At 36.3% G+C, this 22950-nt stretch overlaps 6 protein-coding genes and 1 long non-coding RNA gene across 12 annotated transcripts; 1 reads left to right on the top strand and 6 right to left on the bottom strand.

Moving 5' to 3' along the window:
• Positions 1–1490: 1490 nt before the first annotated feature.
• Positions 1491–2894, bottom strand: LOC106366912 (plant UBX domain-containing protein 4-like). The gene is made up of 4 exons (XM_013806592.3): positions 2643–2894; positions 2263–2545; positions 2091–2186; positions 1491–2021 (listed from the first exon to the last, which is right to left on the bottom strand). Exons 1-4 carry the CDS (start codon positions 2789–2791, stop codon positions 1641–1643), a joined length of 909 nt encoding a protein of 302 aa, XP_013662046.1. The 5' UTR covers positions 2792–2894; the 3' UTR covers positions 1491–1640.
• A 695-nt stretch (positions 2895–3589) lies between these two features.
• LOC106366914 lies at positions 3590–5549 on the bottom strand. 2 transcript variants are annotated; one of them, XM_013806595.3, is made up of 7 exons: positions 5339–5549; positions 5193–5255; positions 4725–4874; positions 4537–4610; positions 4306–4424; positions 4065–4148; positions 3590–3849 (listed from the first exon to the last, which is right to left on the bottom strand). In XM_013806595.3, the coding sequence occupies exons 2-7, from the start codon at positions 5197–5199 to the stop codon at positions 3747–3749; spliced, it is 537 nt and encodes a 178-aa protein (XP_013662049.1). In that variant the 5' UTR covers positions 5200–5255; positions 5339–5549; the 3' UTR covers positions 3590–3746. The 2 variants fall into 2 exon arrangements, with proteins under 2 accessions (XP_013662049.1, XP_013662050.1); XM_013806596.3 differs by having other exon boundaries at positions 5458–5523.
• A 169-nt stretch (positions 5550–5718) lies between these two features.
• On the bottom strand, positions 5719–8998 carry LOC106366910 (probable 26S proteasome regulatory subunit 10B). Of its 2 annotated transcripts, none has more exons than XM_013806590.3 (15): positions 8750–8998; positions 8448–8599; positions 8283–8354; positions 8031–8183; positions 7789–7919; positions 7583–7709; positions 7253–7512; positions 7054–7178; positions 6931–6974; positions 6727–6858; positions 6573–6650; positions 6413–6495; positions 6219–6341; positions 6047–6107; positions 5719–5961 (listed from the first exon to the last, which is right to left on the bottom strand). In XM_013806590.3, the coding sequence occupies exons 1-15, from the start codon at positions 8862–8864 to the stop codon at positions 5788–5790; spliced, it is 1830 nt and encodes a 609-aa protein (XP_013662044.2). In that variant the 5' UTR covers positions 8865–8998; the 3' UTR covers positions 5719–5787. The 2 variants fall into 2 exon arrangements, with proteins under 2 accessions (XP_013662044.2, XP_048624267.1); XM_048768310.1 differs by having other exon boundaries at positions 8031–8207.
• Positions 8999–9186: 188 nt separating this feature from the next.
• LOC106366909 lies at positions 9187–13741 on the top strand. Of its 4 annotated transcripts, none has more exons than XR_007328499.1 (3): positions 9187–11781; positions 11848–11909; positions 12067–13741. It is a non-coding gene; the product is annotated as an uncharacterized LOC106366909 (long non-coding RNA). The 4 variants fall into 4 exon arrangements; XR_007328497.1 differs by having other exon boundaries at positions 11440–11781; positions 11848–12476; positions 13269–13741; XR_007328498.1 differs by having other exon boundaries at positions 11848–13741.
• A 430-nt stretch (positions 13742–14171) lies between these two features.
• On the bottom strand, positions 14172–18311 carry LOC106364478 (iron-sulfur cluster assembly protein 3). The gene is given in 3 exon segments (XM_048768313.1): positions 14172–14498; positions 14600–14656; positions 15324–18311. Coding segments are annotated over 3 exon segments (489 nt in total). The 5' UTR covers positions 15620–18311; the 3' UTR covers positions 14172–14362.
• On the bottom strand, positions 17205–17888 carry LOC106363027. The gene has a single exon (XM_013802838.1). The coding sequence runs from the start codon at positions 17886–17888 to the stop codon at positions 17205–17207; it is 684 nt and encodes a 227-aa protein (XP_013658292.1).
• Positions 18312–18500: 189 nt separating the features above from the next.
• Positions 18501–22313, bottom strand: LOC106366908 (pyrophosphate--fructose 6-phosphate 1-phosphotransferase subunit beta 2). Its single transcript, XM_013806589.3, has 16 exons — positions 22052–22313; positions 21780–21944; positions 21569–21690; positions 20938–20991; positions 20737–20843; positions 20555–20660; positions 20393–20456; positions 20221–20309; positions 20005–20136; positions 19737–19907; positions 19526–19641; positions 19302–19413; positions 19120–19204; positions 19004–19048; positions 18866–18934; positions 18501–18790 (listed from the first exon to the last, which is right to left on the bottom strand). The coding sequence occupies exons 1-16, from the start codon at positions 22242–22244 to the stop codon at positions 18714–18716; spliced, it is 1707 nt and encodes a 568-aa protein (XP_013662043.1). The 5' UTR covers positions 22245–22313; the 3' UTR covers positions 18501–18713.
• Positions 22314–22950: the final 637 nt, after the last annotated feature.

The following is a 22950-nucleotide window of genomic DNA, read 5'->3' on the forward strand; positions in this document are numbered from 1 at the left end:
TTGCGTTGCTACCGGAAGAAGAATCACTGCATAAACAAGAATCGTTGAGTTAATGCCTTGAACAAGATTTGATAATAGCATAAATGAAGTGCATTGATTAAAAAAGCTTCTTATTCTGACGGACTCATAAGGGTTTGTTCCTCTTCTGGTAGTAATACATTCTCGCTGAATGAAGTTGAATTGCTCTGTGTACCACCGCCCTCATCTTCACCAAATCTTGATGTGAGATGAGAAGTTTGAGAGGAACCATTGCATGAATTCAGGGATGGGGCTAAGTGTTGCAAATGTCTGCATCGACGACCTATTCCTAATATCTTCTTTTGAGATCCAAAAGGTCGCTGATAGGATGTTACCGCCTTATGAATAATAACGCATTGTTAGATTAAAAAATGTTGTTTAAAATATTAGTGTATGGAACTGCATACCTCATAAGCGACCTTAGTGTATGGAACTGCTTCTCAAGCAATGAAGCAGAATCATCCCAAGTAATGTGATAAAGCTCTAAAGTAGCAGGACTAAGCCACATCCCTAGCTTCTCCATAGTATTAATAAAAGTTTCACCACATTTCCAAATTTATTGATAGTAGCTATTTTTTTGTTTGTAAATTTCCCCTATTATTTTTAGTAGCAATATTTGGTGATAAAATATAGTACTAATTACACCTTGTATATTTCCTTGAGTAATAAAAAAAAAAAAGCTAAAGAAAAACGATTGTTCCAGATTTTATGGTTGATTATAGCCATCATCTAGTTGGACTATAAAAAGCGATGAAGAGTAACTTCATTTCATCAATCATTAAAAAATCATTTACGTGAAGAATGAAGACCATTTCCCTTAAATTATTGTTATTGGCTTGTCTTGTTGTCGTCATTTTCCGTAAGTAAGCATGCATATAATTTTCAAACAAACCAAAAATGTATTTTTTTTTTACCAATATACATATATCCAGATTAGAGAAAAAAAAAAGATTTTTTTGAAATCAGTTTTAAATTGTTTATTTTAAAACTTTTCTTAGTATATTTGTTTTTAATATCACTTTATTATATTTTGGTGTGTTCAAGGTCAGAATCTTGCAGTGGGGAATTTTTGTAAGAACAACAATGACTGCAAAAAGTTATGTGGAGGCTATTGCAACAATATTCGTGAAAGTTGTGTGTGTCATAATTTAAACAATATAAATGCAATAAACCTTGGTTCTTCTAACGATCCTTGTATCCCAGAACATCCCGGTTGTCGTGGAGGTCCTCCACCAAAACAGTTGAAAGTGTAATGATAAAACTATTGTATTTTGATCCCCAAAAAAACTATTGTATATGTCTGACATAGTATATGTCTGACATAAGTTATTTGCTGAATAAAACATAATTTCATTTATCAATTTTGTTGTTCACATTCATGTCTTGGATTTTTTAAACAATAAACTTGATTAACATACTAGCCAAATATATACTTTACCAAAAGAATAATTTGTGAATAACTCCAACCCGCATAATGAGAAAAATATTTTCGATAAAATAATTAAATCTATACCACAAGTCTTGTTCTTCCGATATGAGAGACCCCGTTTAAGTGCCAACATTTTCTGGTTACAGTAACAGTTACGGAAACTCTGATCCAAAGACAAAAAAGAAGAAACATTCTAGAATTTCTGAAGAACAACAGAGTTGGCTAGACCAGCTTGTTCGATGGTCTGAGTGAGATCCGTCAAAGGCGCAGGTGGGAATCCCATTGTCTGAAGCTGGTAGTTAACCGGGGCTCCAGGCCGAGAGGAGTCAATGAAAGCCCGAATGTCACTAACCGTGTGATGGTGATTGAACTTAGCCACAAGCCGGGTCCCATCCGCTAGTCTAATCTGAATCGATGCGGTAGGAAGGGTTTCATCTATTACAAGAGTTGGAGACGGTGGTGCTGCTAAACCGGTTTGTACCGGAACGGCTGCGGAATCTGGAGCCAGCGATGGGGTACCACCACTAAGAGTCCTTCCAACGCCCTGAAAGGAAACCTTAGGCTTCTCTCTTTCCTACAATGAGATGAGACAAGATAAAGAGAAAGAGATACAAATATGGATTTATAGAGAGAGGACACTCACAGGACAATTCTCTTCCCTTCGCATCAGATTAACATGTACAGGAGCTCTTCTATCTTCAGGCTCAAGCTCTTTCGGACACTCAGACTTTCGAATACTCTACCCAAAAAAAAAGATAACTCAAACAGAGATGGACAACAACAGTTATGACATGACATTTTTGGTTCCGTAGTACCTCGAGAAAAGAAGCATTCTCTGGATCATCCAACTTCCTCAACGGACCATCATCTATAGTGAATCCATTAGACCAGAAGATAATGTTGTGAGCCACAGGGTCAGGCTGTTGAGGAGGAGGAGTCGAAACGCTTTCACCTGAAAGCAACCTCCCAGTTCCAGTGAAGCTTCTGGAACTCGAAGAAGGAGTCTCGAGAGGTCCTTCAACAGCTCCTAGCTGCCTAGCTTGATTGAATATCTCATCAACATCATCCTTCTTCGATGGATCTTGAACCATCATACCACTATAAAACGATTCAGATCCAAACGTGTCTAAGTACGATCCTAACACTTAAAGAGGATTAGAATATCAAAGAAGTGAGATGGTTATTGAGGACTGACCTTTTCTCGCCGCCGGTGTAGTACTCCTGAGGACCGTCCGAATCACTGTCTGAGTCCGGATTTGATCTCCGATTGAGATCGGAGAGAGTGCGGATTCCACCGGTTCGACTGCTCGACGGCTTCGCTGGTTTCTTGTCCTTCGATGACATTGTTTCCTCCCCGATGCGCAAACAGTAAAACGATAGACACAGAGATGAGGCACTGTCATGTGTGTTAACTAAAAGTTGACCTGGAGGTTGGTTTACTTCGGTTTATTCGGGTCGGATCGTTCGGTTAACTGAAAAACTGTTGAATTGATCCGAAACATAGTACGGTTCGATTCGGTTTGGTTTTGTTCAATTCGAATTGGTTCGGTTACAAATATTGTGATTAACCGGTATAGTCTCAGTTTAAAAAAAATCGAATTAGCTGATGGATGAACCAAAATCCGAACATTTTGATTTAATTTGGCATGTTCGGTATAGAATTTTTTGGTTGGTACGAAACTGGCTCTATCAAACCTGGAAGGAACCGAATCTTAGCCTACCGACATTTTAGATAAGAGAGAGAGATCACATGCATGCTTCATGGAAGACAGTGATGGATGGTAATAAAATCTCAGAATGAGCCTAATTCAAAATTAGATTATAACTAAGAAAAAAAAGGAACCTTGTGTAAACCCAATTTCTGTGTGGTCGATCACCATCGATTTTAGATGTCTAGACAAGCTTTTTTAAGCTAAATGTTTACCTGGGAGGAAGTTATTCATGAAGCCCGGTTCAAATGTGTAACTTACAGAAAGAGTTTGATGTTCTGCTCATATGTCTTGGCCAATGTGCACTCAATGTCACAAGCTTGTCAAGATAACATTGTCTTCCACTATCAAGGATCAACATTATGCTCCCAAGTTTGTCTTGCGACTTGTGAGCATCATATTTGGTTTATTTTAGAAGCATCTCAAGCGTATCTAATATCACAATCCAAACGAGTGCTTTTAAGTAAATATATTCTACTTTCCATATGAAAACATGGTTACATTGGGAAGCATCTGCACCATAAATGCATTATTATTTTTTAGATTGTATGATTCATTCTCTGGAGCATGCTAGTAAAATGACAAAAGCTTCACCAAAGAAACCATCTCTTCGGAGTAGAAGGTTTCGCCGGCTGATCATGTCCCTCCTTTTTCCTATTTTCCATTCCTCGCTTCAGTGACTCCAGTCTTTTCCTGTGACATCCATGAAAGGAAAATATAACCTTTGCTTTAAGCTAAGAATCAGACCCAAATTAAACACATTTTACCATATAAAGGGGTATAAAATAGTCAATAGCTCAGTTACGGAGGCATATATAAGCTCAACTAGTCTCATGCAGCATATTTATTCCATGATAATATGTGTTATAAGCATTGCTACTCTATGAGATAAGGTATCTTTACAGTACTTGGTATCTGTCATACGACCGTGCAAACTCCACCTCTGACGAAATCCTTCGATTCCTTCAGCTCCACTAGCTAGAATCAAATGCCTGATCATATAAACATTTGGAACATAAGCAGAGTTTGTGAGTACTTACATGATTACAAGGTAGATCCAGAGAGAAACTCTTATCATAAAGATTATCCAAAAAGAAGGTTTAAATCTGAAATTCTCTGTGTCACTACACAATATTTAAGAAAGAGTACCTCTCTAGTGATGTGGCTTCAGATTCAAGCTGAGTAACCCTTTCCTTAGCAAGATCAATAGGCATTGACGATCCTAACTTGTATTCGCTCTCTTGAAGCCTTACTCTCAATACCTTGTCCTAAAACAAGAAGATAATAATATAAAGAAAACCTCAAAGAAATGGATATGAAATACGAAAAAGTAAGCTATACAACCCGAGAAGATAGATAATGTGGAGAAAGACAACACACCCTGTTTTCAGCACATTGTCGATACAAGGCAAGCTCATCTTGGCAAAATGGTTCAATATCATTGATTTGCAAGCCTGAAACCCAAGAATAAAAATAATCAAACTCCACTCACTGATGGATGGAATGTTATGTATTACAAACCAAAACGAGGATACACAGAGTTTGTAACGGGTAAACAGGAGACTTACATAGGAATAGATTCCTCAAAATGCCATCGCAGAGTTCAACACCTTCGAGGACATGTGAAGCAATTTCAGGAGGGATGACAGGAGATGGAGGACCCATCATTAGGTCGTCACCGACCAGTATGGTCTCCTCCATCATTGGCTGTGAATCAACTGAAAAATTGTAATCACCAATGTTACAACTTCCCATATACATATATAAAAAATGGACTTAGGATCCAAAAAACTCTCGTCATAAAGAGACCTCAAATTCAAGTTTCCAGAATAAGAATGCACAAATGGTGATTGGGGTCTGAACAAGCTATACTAAGAAGTTTAAGAACAAAAATTACAACTTAAAGCTGGCAACGAACACAATGTCATAGAGTTTTTACCCGCAAACACCATAAGGTTTGTAACATAAAGAAATGGCCTTTCTTGAAGCTAAAACAAATTCACATTTTTTCTATTTCGCAAGAATCAGTCACTTACCATCCATGGCTGCGGCGTATCAAAACAACTCAAGCACTGAAGAACAGACCAAACCTCTGAACCCTGAACAAAAAACAAAAAGAAAAGATCATACACTCACTTAGGCATTTCGTCGAACAGTTTCAAGGCAACAGAAGTTCTCATACCCGTACGAAAATTAATGATGGAAAAATCAAAAGGCGTCTGATCTCAGAGAAATTGTTCTTGCAAAACTGAGAAACAAGATCCAGACGCGACAGCAATCGTCCCTAACAGCAAGGTTTACCTTCGAAGTGCTGATACACTCCGACTCTTGTTTGGTAAATGCAGAGAGTCTGAGAGACTCTTTTTCCTTTGAGGAATGTTTCGGGGTCAAGAGACGTATAACGATGTCGTTTAAACTTAAACTAGTCCTTGAAACGGTGTCGTTTGAAATTAAATCAAGGCAGTTTTTTATTCTTGTGATACAATAGCTCTTGCTTCAATTTCACATGAGCTTCTGTAACAATCTGCTCAAGATTTGACCTAGACAAGAAGTAAAATGCAATGAACCGAAGTAAAACTGCCTTGTATATATGTTACTGTTCCTAAGTTATGTTATTCCAAATGTATATAGTCACTCAAAATCTAGCAAAGGCTTCTTGGAACGAGCAGCCAAATTCTCCTCCCTCTGTTCAGCGACACTGCGAAGAGCTTTGCGGCGAGCTTCAGCGCTTTCCAAGTACTCTTGTATTGGAGGGAGAGTCACTTGTTGTTGTTCTACCCCATCTGCTTTTGCTCGACGAATCAACTAATATTCAACAGCACATAAAAGGTTAATGTCCCTTAATGATCTGCACCTGTGTAACAATATTTAACCAAATTTAACACATCACCTTTGAAGCCCATGTTCGTTCTGCTCCTTGACATACATCTCGAATATCCCTGCCTGACATTCTGCATACCCAGTCAACACCACATTAAAAAGAAAAAGTCCGTGTGGACGACACAGGATTCATTGCAAACTTTATAATGATTATGTTAAAAGAAAAAAGTGAGAAACTATACGCTTCTGTGGCATGAGCAAGCTGGACTAGTTCAGGCTTTGAGAGTTGTTTTGCGTATTGGGCGATGATTTCTTGACGGGTTTGTAAGTCCGGTAAGCCAAACATGATCATGGAATCGAACCGGCTAAAGATATACACATAGGACACTGGTCAGGACACGAGTTAAAACATGTTTAAGAGGGTTTATTGCTTTACCTGATTAAAGCGGGATCAAGATCTTGTTTTCTATTGGTTGCAGCAATCACAACCCCTTTTTTGTCCTGTTCAAATCCATCAATCTGCAAAGAAACAAAAGACGAAATAATAGCTAGTCTGTAGTTGATATGTGTTATTGACAAACTTTATGCGTATTTACCTGCCTTAGTAGTACCGACAAAACTCTACGTGTTGCTTCATGCATATCACTATCACGAGATATAGCAAAGGCATCGATCTGAAACGTTACTTAGACAAGTCAATTTTGTTTTTAATTCATAGTCAAATCTTGAAAGGAGCAATATTGACTTCACCTCATCAAGAAATATAATTGCACCATCAGAGAGCTCATTTGCTTGTGAAAACACAGCACCAAGAAGCCGCTCGCTTTCACCATAGTACTTAGACATTACAGCTTCCAGCGGCACATATAGCAACGGTATGCCCTGATAAATGGTTAGAGCTCAATATTCAAATCCTCAAAAGGTTAAAAAAGGAGCAGGTTCTAGGATGCTCACTGCTTGATTAGCGATAACACGCGCACAAGATGTCTTCCCAGTTCCTAAGTTTTAGAGTTTAATGAATAATCAGATTCAAAACTTGTTTCTACAAAAAAAAATGCAATTTCTTCTGTGGCTAACCTGGTGGACCCTCAAACAGCACAGCTCGGGGTCGGTTTGATTCAAATTTAGACCGTGTACCACGAACTATATCATCATATACTTCAGGACTATGAAGAGCCATCAGTATTGTGTCTTCTATTTCTCTGCACCATGATAAGAAGCTAATATTAGCAGCTTTGTGGGATAGAAAAGAGAAAAGATGTAAACCAAAGCTTACCGTTTTTGCTGTTCATATCCAGCGATATTGTCCCATGATATCTCGTGGACAGAATCATCATCTCCAAGAGGTTTGTTAACTCCATAGATTCTCACTCCCATCGATTCCAATTGAGAAATAGTTTTGTCCTTAGATGCTTCACGTGCGCTTCCTCTACCTCCTTTGTTTTGTCCAGGTTTTGTTCCAGCTACTTGCAGAGCTGAAACAAAAGCCTCGAGTTCTTCAGTAGTCAAGCTTCCCTTCTTTATGAACTCAACTTCCTGAAAACATGTTGTAGCATCATTAAGATTTGAGAGTTGGTTCTTTATTCGAACGAGAAATGAAGCTTACCACTTTATCAGAGGTAAGTAAGGAGCCAAAGATAAGAATGCACAGGTCTTCATCTGAATCATCCTCACTTGCTCCTGCTTCCTTCTTCTTTTCCACACTTCGAAGTGCTATTTGCCAAGCAACTGGGCTGAAATAACAAGAAACGAGTAGCGTTTAGCTTAAGAAACTGCTTCTTGGACAAAAATTTTGTAGAACAAGACACTTACTTGTCCCAAGAACGCAACATCATGTCTGAACCACCAGTGCGATCTGAGACTTTCACACCTAGTTGTGATCCAATGTTTGCTATTAACTGTGCAACTTCGCATGTGGAAGGAACTTGAAACTTCAACGTAATCTACAACACAAAACACGCTTAATCAAAATCCTGCCTTAAAATTCCAGATCACAATCATTACTAAAATTATCAAAAACAAGAGAGAAAGTTTCAAAAGATCATTGCAGAAACCTTTTGACCCCTGACAAAGACATTGAACCGTGGGCAAGAACTATATTGACTTCCTTTGCTTTGTATTAGTTCTTGGATCCGAGCTCGTTCTTTCTTGGCAATGTCTGCATAGTTTGGTGGAGGATCTGCTGGGACAGATGACTTGTTACTAATCTGCAACAAAATCAAAATTATAAACTACAATCAGTAGTAGCTATGCTACATAGACGGACTAAATCAAATCATCTACAGTTTCCAGGTGTGTTACAAAACCTCATCTTTCTTGGAAATGTCGTCTACATGGTTTGGGGGAGGATCTATGGGGGAAGATGACTTGTAATTAGCCTGCAAGTGGTCAAGTTATAAACCATATAATCAGAAAGAAGTAACTGTGTTATACATAGAAGGAGTAATTAATCAATGTGACGGTTACAGAACCTCATCAGAATCAGCATAAGCTACTCCAATCGCTCCAAGGCTAAAGAGAGCACCAAAAACTGCAGGCGCCATAGAAAAGCATGGAGAATCGTTTAAGGTGCTGCAAGATCTCAGGACATCACTTGCTTTTGAATTACTACGCTCAACGGTTCCTGCACAAATCAAATTCCTCAACAGTTCCCTTTTTTTTAAAAAAACCAATTAGAAGAATTCATTCGAAAACCATGATCAATCAGAAGATCATATCACAAAGAGATTCGCAGATTCTTGAATCAGACAGTAGAAGAAATGGAGAATCGTACCGTGATGGAAACGTCGACGAAGCTCGCGTCGTCCACGTGGCTGCGACGGAGGATGGTGGGAGAGAGATCCGCGCCATACGCGAGCTGCTCGAAACAATCGGTGAAGAACCGCCATTCGATTTGCCTTTACACAATTTATCGAGGCTGTTAAAGGGTTTATGAGGTTTTCTAAAGAAGGATTTGATTTACAGACAAAAAGTTTTAAGGCGATTACAGAGAAACCTTCCGGAGATAACCAACCGGTCCTTTTCAACATACCGGTTAAAAATGTGGGTCTGTATGGTATGCGCGGGTCTAAATTATCTCACTATTAATTAAATAATTTCTTATAATTATTTAAAATTTTGTTTATTATTACATGCAGTTATTATTATTAGAATAAACTACACTATGCAAAAAAACTTAAGTATAAATGATATACAATTAGGGGTGTGAAAATGAGTTATACCTCATGAGCTGGCTCAGTTCGATTTTTCATGAGCATGATCTTTGTTTTTTACACTCATTTAATAAATGAGCTTAATGATCGAGTTTAAATTAGATCACGAGTTATATGAAAGATTTTTAATGATCATAAGCTAAATCATGACCTTGGTCGCTTTTATACTTAATGTATATATATATACATACATATATATAGATGACTTCTATTTTTCTTATGTAAGAAAATATAGTTCTTATATTAATTGTATTTATCTTCTAAAATTAAAATGTAAAACCAAAAAGTTATAATTATTTTCAAAAATGTTAAAGAATATTGATATCAATCCTCGTATCATATATCTTTAAAATTAAAAACTAAAACAAAATATTCCTAAGATTCTCATCCAGAATATATATATTTTTATAATCTGAATAGATGAAGACTTTGAACATGAATCATCTCAAAACTCTTATGTGAAATAGATTTTCGGATCACTGATTTAACTTTTTAATTTATTATTAGGTGCTATATTTATTCAATATTTAATATTAATGTTTTGGATTAATTTTAAATTATATTATGAAAATTATTTTGCTTTATAATTTATTTTATAATTATTTTTATACTTTATCGCGAGTTATCTCATTTAGTTCATAATCTAGATGATTTGAGTTCGACTTTACATATTGAAGCTCATATAATAAATGAGATAAGCCAAGCTGGGCTGAGCTGGGCTAGCTCATGAAATATCCGAGTTCACTGTAAGTTGAGCGAGTTAGCTCATTTTGACACCCCTAGATACAATGTAGTTCTTGAAACGATGTTGTTAGTCCTCGTTCTAGTGCTTGATATGACATCGTTCAAACTTAAATCTAGTTTTTCATACGATCTGCACTTTGATACGATGTCGTTTGATTTAATTCTTGATACGATGTGTTCGCATACAAACAAAACATGTTTCCTTGCAGAATGAGACATTCTCAAACTAACTAATCTTATGAAAGTTACAAAATTCCCTAGTATCTGATGGTGTGATGTGTTGGTCTCGAATTATCTCACAATTAATATGTTTGCTTATAGTCAAAATAACTACAACTAGCCATTTCAAAGTAGATTTTAAGTTTAACATTTCTTACATTAAAGGTCATACCAAAAGTAGTCTGCAAACTTTCTCAACACTGGTCGAGTTTAAACATTTCTCCACAAAAAAAAACCACACGATGACACAAGTCTGAAAATAAACCAACCATGAACCAATTCCCAAAAGTATTTCATCCTGGATCCAAAAGATAGAATTCACACATCTTGATCCCTTCTCCTTTTTTATCCCAGTACACCAACATCTTTCTCTTCCGACGAACTCCATTTGGCAGTATTGCATATAGTTCTCGATCCAACCCTTCATCATCAGGCACTTGCCATGTTTGCTGGTCCGAATCTCTATGCACTTCATTCCATACTCGGTCCTTTTAATCCATTGGATCAAATGAGTCCAACATGAACCGTTCAAACTCAGCTTGAACAAACACCACAAGCAGCACACTGTCCAAAACAAATACTCAAGAATCACTATTAGTCTATAAAAAACTAAGTCAATAATTGTATTGCATGAATTAAGGAAAGAATCATTACTGTTCAAAATCTATCAAGATTTTAATAGCAGGCCTCACAACTGAGGGTGTCATCGGTGAATCATTCTTCTTAGATTCTTAGGCCACACATGATAATCACCAATTGGGAGTCTCACATATGAACTCTGCGTAAGCCAACTTTTGATGTTATATTTTGTCATTAATACATCCCTTCAAGTGATTCTTTGGCAATTTTTGAGCAGTATTTGGGCAATAATCTATGGACACATTTTATGGGATAATAAATGGGTTGGATGGGGTAGAATTAGGTCTATGAATCTATGACATCTTCAGCAATAAACTTGAGTGTATCATATCAGATATGTCTAAGTTTTTTTAGCTAAAAAAAAAAATAAGTTTTTTTTAGCTTTTTAACTCCATGTAAGATAATCAGAATCTGAGAATCTAACATATCTACTCCACATAAAACGAGACATATGAAATTTGGTAGAATTGTTACAAATGTCATCAATGTGGTTTCAACAACCTCTTCCAAAACAATTTCATCTAGATTATAATTATTGTATTAAAAAAATCAGCTTTTTGTAATGTGAAATTTTCTTATTTGTGAAACTGCACTTTGTGAATAATCTATATTATAATTATAATAGGATAGTTTTTGTTCTCTCCTAAGCTTGTCTACATCAGCAGTAATTTTTTGTGTGGGTCCCACAACTTCTCAGTATTGTCAACGAGTTTGGTCTTTCATGAGTTTTTTATTGGGCTCAATATTGGGTTATTGTTCTAATTCTCTATGGGCCTATATGCCACCAAACCGGGTAGTTAGGATTATTATTTGGGAAGTTACGACCAACACTCCTCGCCACCTATGTTCTCTTCGATTCATCTTCCCGACGATGAGGAATCTGAAAGATTTCACTGAATCATGCTTAATCCAAGCATCGTCTTTAATGCAATCATGCATCCCCCCCCCCCCCCCTTTTATTCTCTTTCTCTGAATCTTCGAGTATAAAAAGGTATGCTCTCTACCTTCAAATTCATCAACTCAATCCTCTAAATCATAAGCTTTTAAAAAAATCCAGTGATTTAAAGACTGGCTCCACTGTTCGCCTCCCTCTTGCCACAATCATTGAATCCCTCTTTCGTAAGATCTTTGTCTATCAGTTCATTATAATCCAGATATTTATAAAAAAATTGTCATTCACTCATGATCCTATTTAGTTTTCTGGCGTGAGAAACTCTGCATATTTGAGTTGTTTAATAGATTCTCGCTAATAGCCTCGTCATTGGAATAATTGCAGATTTGGGTTGTCTTCTTTCTATTAATAGATACGTGTGGTGTGTAAATAAGGTGATTCAAATGAGATGAATAATGGATCGCTGAGTTTGGTCCGAACTCTATATTTCTTTCCTCATGTTTTTATGCTATTTTTTAACAGTAGCACTAGAGTATGAGATGGGTGATGCTCATATGGCTATTTAAGCCACGAGTGAGGAAACTTTCTTTTATGTAGTATAAAATATTAGTTTCAAGAACTCAGCTTTAATAAACGTCTGTTGATTAAAGCGGGCTGAACTATGTGTCTTTCAGTTACATTGAAGCAGAGCAGCCTCAACTTCACACTGTCTGACTCTCCTCTATCGATGTTTACCGCTCGATGTCTCTGCCGCTCAAGTCAAATGCTTATTCACCAAGCTCATAGAGAAAGAGGTTTTTGTTCCTATTTGCTTTGTGATCTACTAAGAGATTCGTGTCTAAATCCTAAAAATATTATTGAATTTGTGCCGTGTCTGAGAGTCATCAAGTGAAACTAAAATCTTACAAAGCAATGGACACATGTGGTCGGAAATTGAAACTGTTGGAAGTAGTGAACATTTTGATAATTGGTTTACTTTATATAGTTTGGATTTGAATTTCAGTTTTTTTGATTAAAAGCAGAGTATTCATTTATTAATATGTAGTTTGATTGGTCAGGGTGATAAACAGTCAAATAGGGCCACTTAACATGTTGCACAACGACATAGTAACGTTTAATTTATGATAGCATCCATGCAAACTGTAATGTTTCATTTCTTCCATGAGCAAGAGGAAAGGGCTTATACTTCTTCCTCATTATGACATTCTCGTATATTTGGCATTCTCGTATCTTTCTCTTTGAAAGTAATTAGCGTTACTTTCTAAACCCCCTATAGACTGTGTCAATTGTTTAATTTAAATCCGGCAAATACCAAAAGTATGTATTAAATCCACTGATGGGTTGTTGGAAAGACATTTTATTCAAAATCCAAATAATTTTTTTTGTCGGCTACCCATCTAAGCTAGATCAAGTGGTGGTCAGACGAGCCGATCCAAATAATTTGGCCGAACTATATCCAAATTAGCTGAAATCTGTTTACTTGATGGACCATGACTGATGGATGTAATCCATCTCCAACATTTAGTCTAACATCTTGCACTGCCATCATTTTAGAATACTGGGGTTTAATTTTGCCTCTTTCACAGTTTTGAATATTTTCAGGTGATTTGTGAAACTGCAGATGCTTGGTATGATGAGCTAATTAAGGACATATAAGGTGTAAAGAAAGGCCAAGAAATGAGCTTGGAGATTAAGAGGAGTTGTAGCTGCAGATATAACTTGGTAGGCCGCTAAGGAAGAAGAGAAGAATAGGTGGTAGCAGTTTCAAGACCACTACAACTGCTACTCATCATAGTGGGAGCACCTGATGAAGGTAACCACTACTACGAGCTCGCTTCAAGGTCTCAAGGGTGAAGAACAAACTCTATGTGGAGGTTTACACAGGGGGAAAGACTGCTAAGATAGACCACTCCAGGAAGCTTTCAAAACTGTATCCATCTGTTATGGATCCAATCTATTTTTTCATGGATAGCATGGTTTCTCTTTTCTCTATCTATGAGTATTTGTTCAGAGTTAAGTTTATTAAAAAAAAATTTAAAAGATATTTTTGTTCTGATTAGCTCAAAATCCAAGTATTTGGTGAAATACTTTTTTTTTTTTTTTTTTTTTGCCTTGAGCTGTACATCCACTTGCCACTGTTCTTCCAAGATGTTTCCAAATCCACCAGAGAAAATCCCTAGTCTGGTCCGTTCTTTCATATGCATATGATAATTTGTAACTTGACTTCGATTTGAGTTATATATATAATCCAGAAATATGGTCAAAATAACTTTTGATTTTTCCTTTTAATTCGGTACGTCCAATACTTTGGGAGTGGAGGACACAAAGAAGACACGAATACACATCCAAGTGATTTGAAATAAGAATTTAAATGGGGGGGTCATAGGCTACGCTACCCGTTTAGAGCAGCAATTATTCTGTAAAACCATAGGGGAAGGAGATGAACAGTTTTTAATTGAGTTAATAGCCGACAAAGGTACATCCTCAGATGTTTAAATCAGAACCACTTGTTGAAAAAAAAATCAGAACAACTCAACTTTTCCTCATATATGTTTAAATCAGAGCCACTTAACAAGTACAGCTCAAAACTAGATCAACCAAACATAACAATAAGTTGAAAACTCTTCTTCGATTACATCCCTCAGTTTCATCTCATGATCCAAAATACAGTTTGGTGTAATCAGGCCTTAAAGGTTTCTCCATTAGCCTCGGCTTGCTTCTTCTGGTAGTCTTTAACTGCTGCTTTGATGGCGTCTTCTGCGAGCATACTGCAATGTAGCTTTACCGGTGGCAAAAATAGATGCTTTGCGATTTGCCTGCAAAATTCAAACACATTGAGATTTTTCTCAAACAAACCAATCAATAATTGCATGCAATGATCCAGTAACTGAAACCACAAATGAAAAAAAGCACTTACGAGTTCTTTATGGTTAAGACTTCCTCCATGGATTTTCCCTTGACCCATTCAGTCGCGCTATAAAACATAATTAACAAACATCACCAAACTTACGAGCTTTAGCATTGAGAGCTCAATGTTGTTGCACCAAAAAATATGATAATTTACAAACTGTACTATACAAGATATTTCACTATATATGAAACAATACATCGACTAGAATATGAATTATATCTGTTAGATTAAAGTTTAATTATGGGCTTCCAACTTAAAACCAATTGGTGATTAGTGGATTGGCCCTAACCCTTTATATATTAATGTCCCTTAGAATTTCCGATGTGGGATATATATCCCTAATACCCCTCCTCGAGATAAAGGCTCTTATCGGCCAGAAATCTTGGAATTTTAGGACATTTATACTCGGTCGAGAGAGTTTAACACAACCTTTATACCCGGTTGGAAAGGTTAATCACGACCTTTATACCCGGTCAGAAGGGTTAATTTTAATTTTATTCAGGAGTTTTAGGGTATTTAGGATCTGGGCTCTGATACCATGTTAGATTCGGGTTTATTATGGGATTCCAACTCAAAAACCAATTGGTGATTAGTGGATTGGCCCTAACCCTTTATATATTACTTAATGTCCCTTAAAATTCCCGATGTGGGATATATATCCCTAATAATATCTCTAATTACGCAATTAGAAGATGAAAAATCGATTCACAATTTCTCATAAAGATTAAACATACCAAGGGAGGAAGCGGCAATGGCGGAGCCTCAACCAAAGGTCTTGAATCGAGCATCAACGATTTTACCGGAACCATCAAACTTAACCTGAAGCTTCATTAGATCTCCACAGGCAGGAGCTCCTACAAATTCAGTGCCAACGTTAGGATCATTCTTATTGAATGATCCAACGTTTCGGGGATTATCAAAATGGTCGATCACAATTGGATGGTACATTCGAGAAGCAATAGGGAATGGTTTAGAGTTTCATGAAAAAATCCCTAAAAGAGACCTTCTCGCTGTTTGCCTTAACATCGTTATTGTTTAATCTCTCTGTTGAAATTCTTTTGAAATTCTAGGGGTTTCTCTCCAGGCTTAGGTTAAATGGTCAATATATATATGGGGATGTTCGGTTGAAATAACATTACACGGCGGGTTTTTTTTTTTTTTTTTTGTAACAACATTACACGGTGGTTAAAAAGTACTTTTAACTTGTGAAGGAGTTCTTTAGAAATATATTTGGAACAAATAAACATCTGATGGAAAATTCACTTTTATAAAAAGGAAATAATACATAATGAAGGTGGCTTTACAGAAATTACACATTAGAAAGAAAAAAAAATCATTTACACGTTAGATAAAAACATTAAAGGAAGATGCAATTAAATACTGGAAAATTAGTTGAAAGTTCTAGTACTCGAAAGATGTATAACTAACAAAGTTTACAAACAAACAAATACGGTCCTAATAATTACATGTCCAGAAATTTCTCAAGAAAATTACATGTCCAGAAGTAAAAGTGTGGTCTATTATCCCAATGGAAAACGTGAAAAGGTTAACAGCTTCATAATTCAAACCAAGCTCCTTGTATACTCTATTTTGGTACTAAAATAAGCTATATATGTGTGTAATAGTTTCTGGTAGTATTCCCCCCTAAAAAATAATCTTATCATATCCTGCCTGGAGATCCACTTAATAGACGTATAGTGGACAGGCTCTGGATACAAGTGCGGTTTACCGAATAAAAAACAATCTGCTAAATAATAGTATGATCATTCGTCATAATAATTTTTAATGTTTTGGTCATTCCTTTGTTAGATTTTTCATGTAGTGTAGATATTATCAAGTCCTTACAAATCATCTATTGAATAGTGCCCTCTTGTATTCTCATAGAAAAATGAGAGAAGGAATACAAATATTTTACATATATCAATCATTGTTGTTTCTTTACTTGAAAGCAATTATGAGAACCCTTTTAGCAGTTTACGGTGCAGTTTTGATTCCTTTTAGCAGTTTGGATTACTAGCATCATCGCTTTAAAGAATAAGCAAGTTATTGAAATTGATGAGTACGTTTATAGAAGTTTATCGTATACGTGAAAGATAGACAATTTCGGATGGGATATACACGATGGATGTGGATGTCAAAGGAACGAGTCTTGATAACGTGAGATGACTTCGAGTTTAAGTTACTCGATTTGGACATGGTCAAAGAAATGTGTATTTACATTGTTGAAAAAGTAAATTGTATGTAGATTATGGGTCCATCAAAAGGTTGAAGTTATCTTAGATAGACTAGTATAGTGTTCAAATACATTAAAATGGAAAAAGATGAACGATGACTTTTTTTTTTTAAGAATTTTAAATTTATTCACTTCAAAAACTTTTGTACAACCTAATGCTACTTTGTGTAGAAAATAAGCCTATAGAAACTTATAGAAACTTTTAAAAGGAAAAAATGAAAGAATCATCTACTCCCAAACCATATCTCCATGGCTTTTTCATGTCTGCCTCCCGCTTGCTTTCGTAAGGAAGAGATCATGTTTCTAATCATCTTATCCAAATGACTAAGAAGGCGAGCAGGGGATTGATGGCTTTCTCCCACCCGGCGAGTGTTCCTCTCATGCCAAATAGCATGGGCTGTCAGTAGCGGAAGAGGAAGTTTTGGTACTATCTTGTAGACCAGTCACCAGTCTTTGCAATAGGACAGACCATTGGGCCGGTACACCTACACCTGCCAGGCCTCTGATTGTTACAATCCAAACTTCCTTGGAGAAAGAGAAATCAAAAAATAAATGGTCTCTCGTTTCAGTAGCTGTTTTGCACAGCCAACAGATAGAGAAAGCTTGAGGGTTCCACTTGAGAATCCTATCCCCAGTTGATAGTCTGTTGTGTACAGCTAACCACGTGAGGAAGGAAAACTTGAGAGTAGCTTCTTTAAACGAGATCCCTTTGAACCATGGAACATGAGGTGATTGCGCTCTGATCAGGTTCCACGTTTGGGAAGACTCGAAACCTTGTTGGAATACATCATTCTCCCGTTTCCAAAGAGCCATATCATCCTGCTGGCTGAGGCCTAGAGCTCTGAGCCTCAAAATCTCTTGCTCAATTTGCAGCAGGACAGTAGTTATGTGCCTTCTTCTTCGGTAAGATTGGACCGCCCTCTCCACCATAGCGTGTATCGAGACCCCAAGATCTATACAACCCCTTTCACCAGTTAAATTGATCACCCCCAACTGAGACCACTTGTCATACCAGAAGGAAGTCGTTGAACCGTTACAAACTTCCACTCGAGTAAGCGGCATGGCAAGAGGTCTGAGTTTTAACAATTTCTTCCACATCTAAGAGCCTAAAGAACATGATTCTTTTACACTCCAAAAGGAACCTTTCCTGATGAGATATTTATGTATCCATTGAACCCACATGGATGATCTGGAGGACAGAATACACCATATCAACTTCAGACAGGAAACTCTGTTTACTTCTTCAAGCGATCTCAGCCCTAACCCTCCTTTCTTCGGTTTGCACACATCTGGCCACGCAATTTTGGCCTTCTAGGTAGACATCACCGGGCGAATAGTGGCGAATGAAGATAAACTAAATTGTTGAAACACTAAAAAAATCAAATGAAACAAGAAAGAATCAAATATGAAATTGCCAAACATTATCTACTGACACGCGAGCCATGGTATGCCTATTCAAGTTTTACAAATAACTTACGACAAAACATATTTTATTTCTTGATTACTCATCACAAGTAACTACTATCTTACAACAAAGATGGCTCCTTCGACGACAATCTTTTTGTAGCTTGTTTAAATCCATTGAGAAGCCACATGCCTTAATTTGCGGTGTTTCAAAATACAAAGTTCCAAGAAAGTCATGTCTTTGATGACGTTCTGGTGAATCCAAGCAAATCCAAACCAATTTAAGTTTTATCTGACATTTACGAAACTTTTATTTAGTAGCACATGAGTCCATCATATGCCTATTCAAGATTCCATCACAACACACGACTTACAAGCTACAACACAATGATCACCTGCTGGTTTACTTGACTCACAAGTCACAACATTCTTACTACAAAGTTTTTACAACAAAGTGAGTGAATCTGACAGTAACAAAAATTGTCAGGCTTGAGCACCGAGTTCAAGCAGTAAAGTGTGATTTATGGTATCAGATCCCGGTCCCTTAAACTGAATCGGACCTGGAGAATAAGATAAAAAATGAAGATTTAAAAACAATTACTACTTTAAGCAGAGTCATGAGTATGTGAACAAACCAGGACTAATGTATCTATTCTTCAAAGCCCATTCTTCACGCTGTGACGCAAATTTCTTAAACGGTGCGCCTGAATATTGACCAGAAGTGTGAGATAGAGCAAACGAGTACGATAAAGTTTTGAGCTAAAAGACTTCACCTTCAAGCTCAACCATAGCTTTCTTGATAACAGGCTTGAATTTACCTGCAACATAAAAAATTAATGTTATAACAAAAAGAACTATCGAAGATTTCAAAAAAAAAATTGAACAATACCATGTCTTCTCTCAACATCCATCAATGAAGTTAGCGGTGTACCACCAACTGTCCATTTCTCAACAGGAGCAGCCAAGTTCCCAACCTGCAAAAGAAAAACACAAATGATAAATGTAAGTAATCTTGAAATAGTGAAACATTCTATGATTATTTTCAAGAAAGGATGAAAAGTTTTTTTTAACCGATGAAATCAATCCAGTCTTCCCACTCTGGAGAAGTGATCCAGCACCATAACCCAATGCGTAACAATAAGTTGCATCGAAATTTGTAGGGAGTCCACATCTTCCCTCATACCTAAAACACATGACAATAACAGATGTTGAGGCTAATTAGTATCTAATCTATATGTCTTATGCTAATTAGTAACTAATATATATATATATGTTATAGGCTAAGAAGTAATAACCCAAAGAAGTGTGATTTCCCCATGAACTCGCGTTTATATGAACCATCCTTCTTCTTTTTCTCTAACTCTGTTTCAACCATTTGAATCAGCATTTTCTCTGTCTCTATTTTAGCCACCTGATGGTTTAACATACATATGCAACATAAACCGGTTTTGAGTTTGGATTTTTATCGGTTTTTTGCTAAACCGGATGGTCCTAAAAAAAACAGACCTGGACATTCCCATGTGGATCTCTCTCAAGCATCAGTTGTTCCTGAATTGTTTGAGGAAGAAACTCAAAAAGCTTTAGAGTCTCTTCTTTAAGATTCTTCTTCCATTGTCCTTCTTCGTCGACGTTTCCTTGGGCTAAGATTTCGTTCAGTTCTGAAATAAGCTCTTGGACCTAGAAAATATAAACGGAAGTTGAAGAACAAAAACATTGAGAAAAGAAAAGAAGTAAGAATCATCTTATTAGAGAATCTAAATGATTTATTGGATACCTCAGGGATAAAGTCAATTAGACCTTCAGGAACAAGAATGACACCGTAGTTATAACCATTTTCAGCGCGTTTACAGATCACATCAACAATGTAATCCGTAACGTTTTTCAACGTTAGCTTCTTCTCCGAAACCTGCATATAGTTTATTGTTCTCAAACCAATACTTAGCAAACTGAAAGTGTGGATAAAAAGCTTGAGTAGAAACGCAAGAGTTACCTCTTCACCAATAATGGTAATGTTTGGATGGGTTTGCAAAGCGCATTCAAGTGTAATATGAGAAGCAGCACGGCCCATGAGACGTACAACTGTATGTGCAAATTAACAGATGAAATAAAATTGTAGTTTGTATCAAAGATATTCAATTTTGCTAAGGGCCAAATAAACTTACAGTGGTAGTATTTTCCAGTGGAACGTGCATCGATCATAACATTCCCAATCATTTCCGAGTATATCTGCACGAATATAATGATACAAAGCCATTAATAAGTTTTTACTAGGAAAAGACATTACTAAGTGATGCTTCTTTGAGATCCATGTTAAATTTACTTACCTTGCAAGCAGTATCAAACCCGAAACTGGTGGGGACTTCTTTGCTCTTTAAATCACCATCGATTGTTTTGGGACACCCAATAACCCTAGTTTTCATGTTTTTACCTCTGGAAACCGAATAAGAAAGTTACCAATCAACTAATGAGAAAGCTCGTACTCACTTGTCTTTTGGAATAAATGTACCTGAAGTATTCAGCGAGGAGACAAGCATTAGTATTGGAGTCATCTCCACCAATAACTACAAGACCATCTAAGTCCATCTTTGTTACAGTATCTTCAGCTTGCTTAAACTGCAATGTGTAGGAAACCGATGCTAACTAAGTCTTAAACCACCAACATTGTAGATCTTCAGAAGCTTCAAGGAGAAAAACAAAACTTGTTTACCTGCTCTGGAGTTTCGATCTTGTCTCTTCCACTGCATATCATATCGAACCCACCCTGCCAAAAGGCGCACACCCATAAATTATCAATTAAAAAAAGGCAGAAACAGCTCTTTAATTCATATGAGCTTCTATTCATGATCAATTTGACTTCTCTAACAAACCATTTTTCAAGACATCTTAACATGTTAAACTGAAAGTGTCCAAGCCGGGTTTAATCAATCCGAACCAAACCAATTTCCATACTTAAATAACCGGACTGAAGAGGGAATAAAAAACCATTTGGTTATTTTTCCATATCCGAATAAACCAAGCTGAAAATAAACAAACTGATTAAATCTCTTTGAAAATCCGTTAACTAAAATAAACCGAATCATGGTCGTTTCTATACCAATGAACCTAGACATAGAACATCCATAACCAAAACCACACCGAACCGAAAAGAAAGTAAACCAGTAAAACCTTAAAAAAAAGAGTGTTTTAACAATTCCTTTAGAATCAAAAACAAGCCCAACGATTGTCGGTTTGCATTTGGTTTCTATATCCTCATGAACCGAAAAAAAAATAAACAAAAAGCTCAATGGAAGTTATTTTCTTTCACTTCTATCAACAAGAAGCCACATTAATAATAATACCTGGTTTCTATAAGGATACACAAAATCAGAAGTGACCTCAACATATTTTCCTTTCATGATTCCAGCTGGACCACCACGAAAACCAAACATTGTACTTCCTTTCGCATGTTCCTGTAAGTAATCTAACCAAACGAATAACAACACAAACACTTCAAAACCCACAAAAGTTATAACCTTTTGGTTCGATAAAATAAAAAGAAAATGTCCTAACCGAAAATTCCGCAAATAACATTGTGTCCTCCAGGTGCTTGTCCACCAGACAAAACCACACCAACTTTAAGCTTTTGGTCCGACAGAACTGCATCATTAGATTGGTCTGAAACCAATAAAGCCGATGGTTGTCCATACAGATTTGGAAATAATTTCGCAATCTCCTCTGTAACAAACCAATCATCAAAATCAAATTGGAAGAGACATAATCCGGTTTACTCTAGCGGATCCGGTTTAGTCAGAGTAATTAAGACAGTAGGATGATCAATTGACCTGAATTTCCGGCGGCGGAGCTCGGAGCACCATCGACGATCGTAAAGGGACTTTTAAAAACGGAAGGAAGAGGAAGCGCGTGATCGATACGACTCACTTGGACTTCACTGTAAACAGAAGGCACACGGCTCGCAGGAGGATTGATCGAGATCCCGGCGATGTCTTCTCCAGTTAAGTCATACGGTGACGCCATGGGTAGTGGTTGTTCCTAAGAGGTGGTCTTACGAATGTCAGATAAGTGTCAGGTAAATGTTTGGATAAGTTTCTCAAAATAAGGTAATTAAATTACAATGTCCGAATATTCCGATACGCCAAAGTGTGATCATAATTGCTTAACTATGGTTTTCTTATTATTTGTTTTCAAAAAAAGGAAAAAAATATAGTTTTACTAAAAGATATTTTCTAATTATCTTTGTTATAATAACTAGATTTTGACCGGTATTTTAAAAATACGGACCTTTTTATTTTTCAAAAATATATTAAGTACACATATAAAATATATATGTTTTATATATTTTTATCTTTCAATATGCATAATTTATATTTCTTTGAACACATAAGTAGAAAACGTATTCATTATTTTTAACTGAATTATTTAAATTAGATGAAATCAATATTTTCATATCTATTTTAAACTTGTGGTTTCACCAATGAACCCAGTGAGTTAGATATAAACATGTTTAGAACTAATAAAAACTAATAATTAAAATTTTGTTAAAATATCAAAAAAACCGTTATCAACCCAGGATCTGATACTATGCCATCAAAAGAAAATTGTAATAAAAAAAACTAAAACTATTTAGATGTAATTTCAAAATTAACTTTAAAATAATCATTTTAATTATTTATTATCTTATTTTTTATCATGATTACTAATTTATTATAAAAGTTAATTAAAA

The sequence above is a fragment of the Brassica napus genome, chromosome C9, assembly GCF_020379485.1.
Source record: "Brassica napus cultivar Da-Ae chromosome C9, Da-Ae, whole genome shotgun sequence".
In the NCBI taxonomy this organism is placed as follows: Eukaryota; Viridiplantae; Streptophyta; class Magnoliopsida; order Brassicales; family Brassicaceae; genus Brassica; species Brassica napus.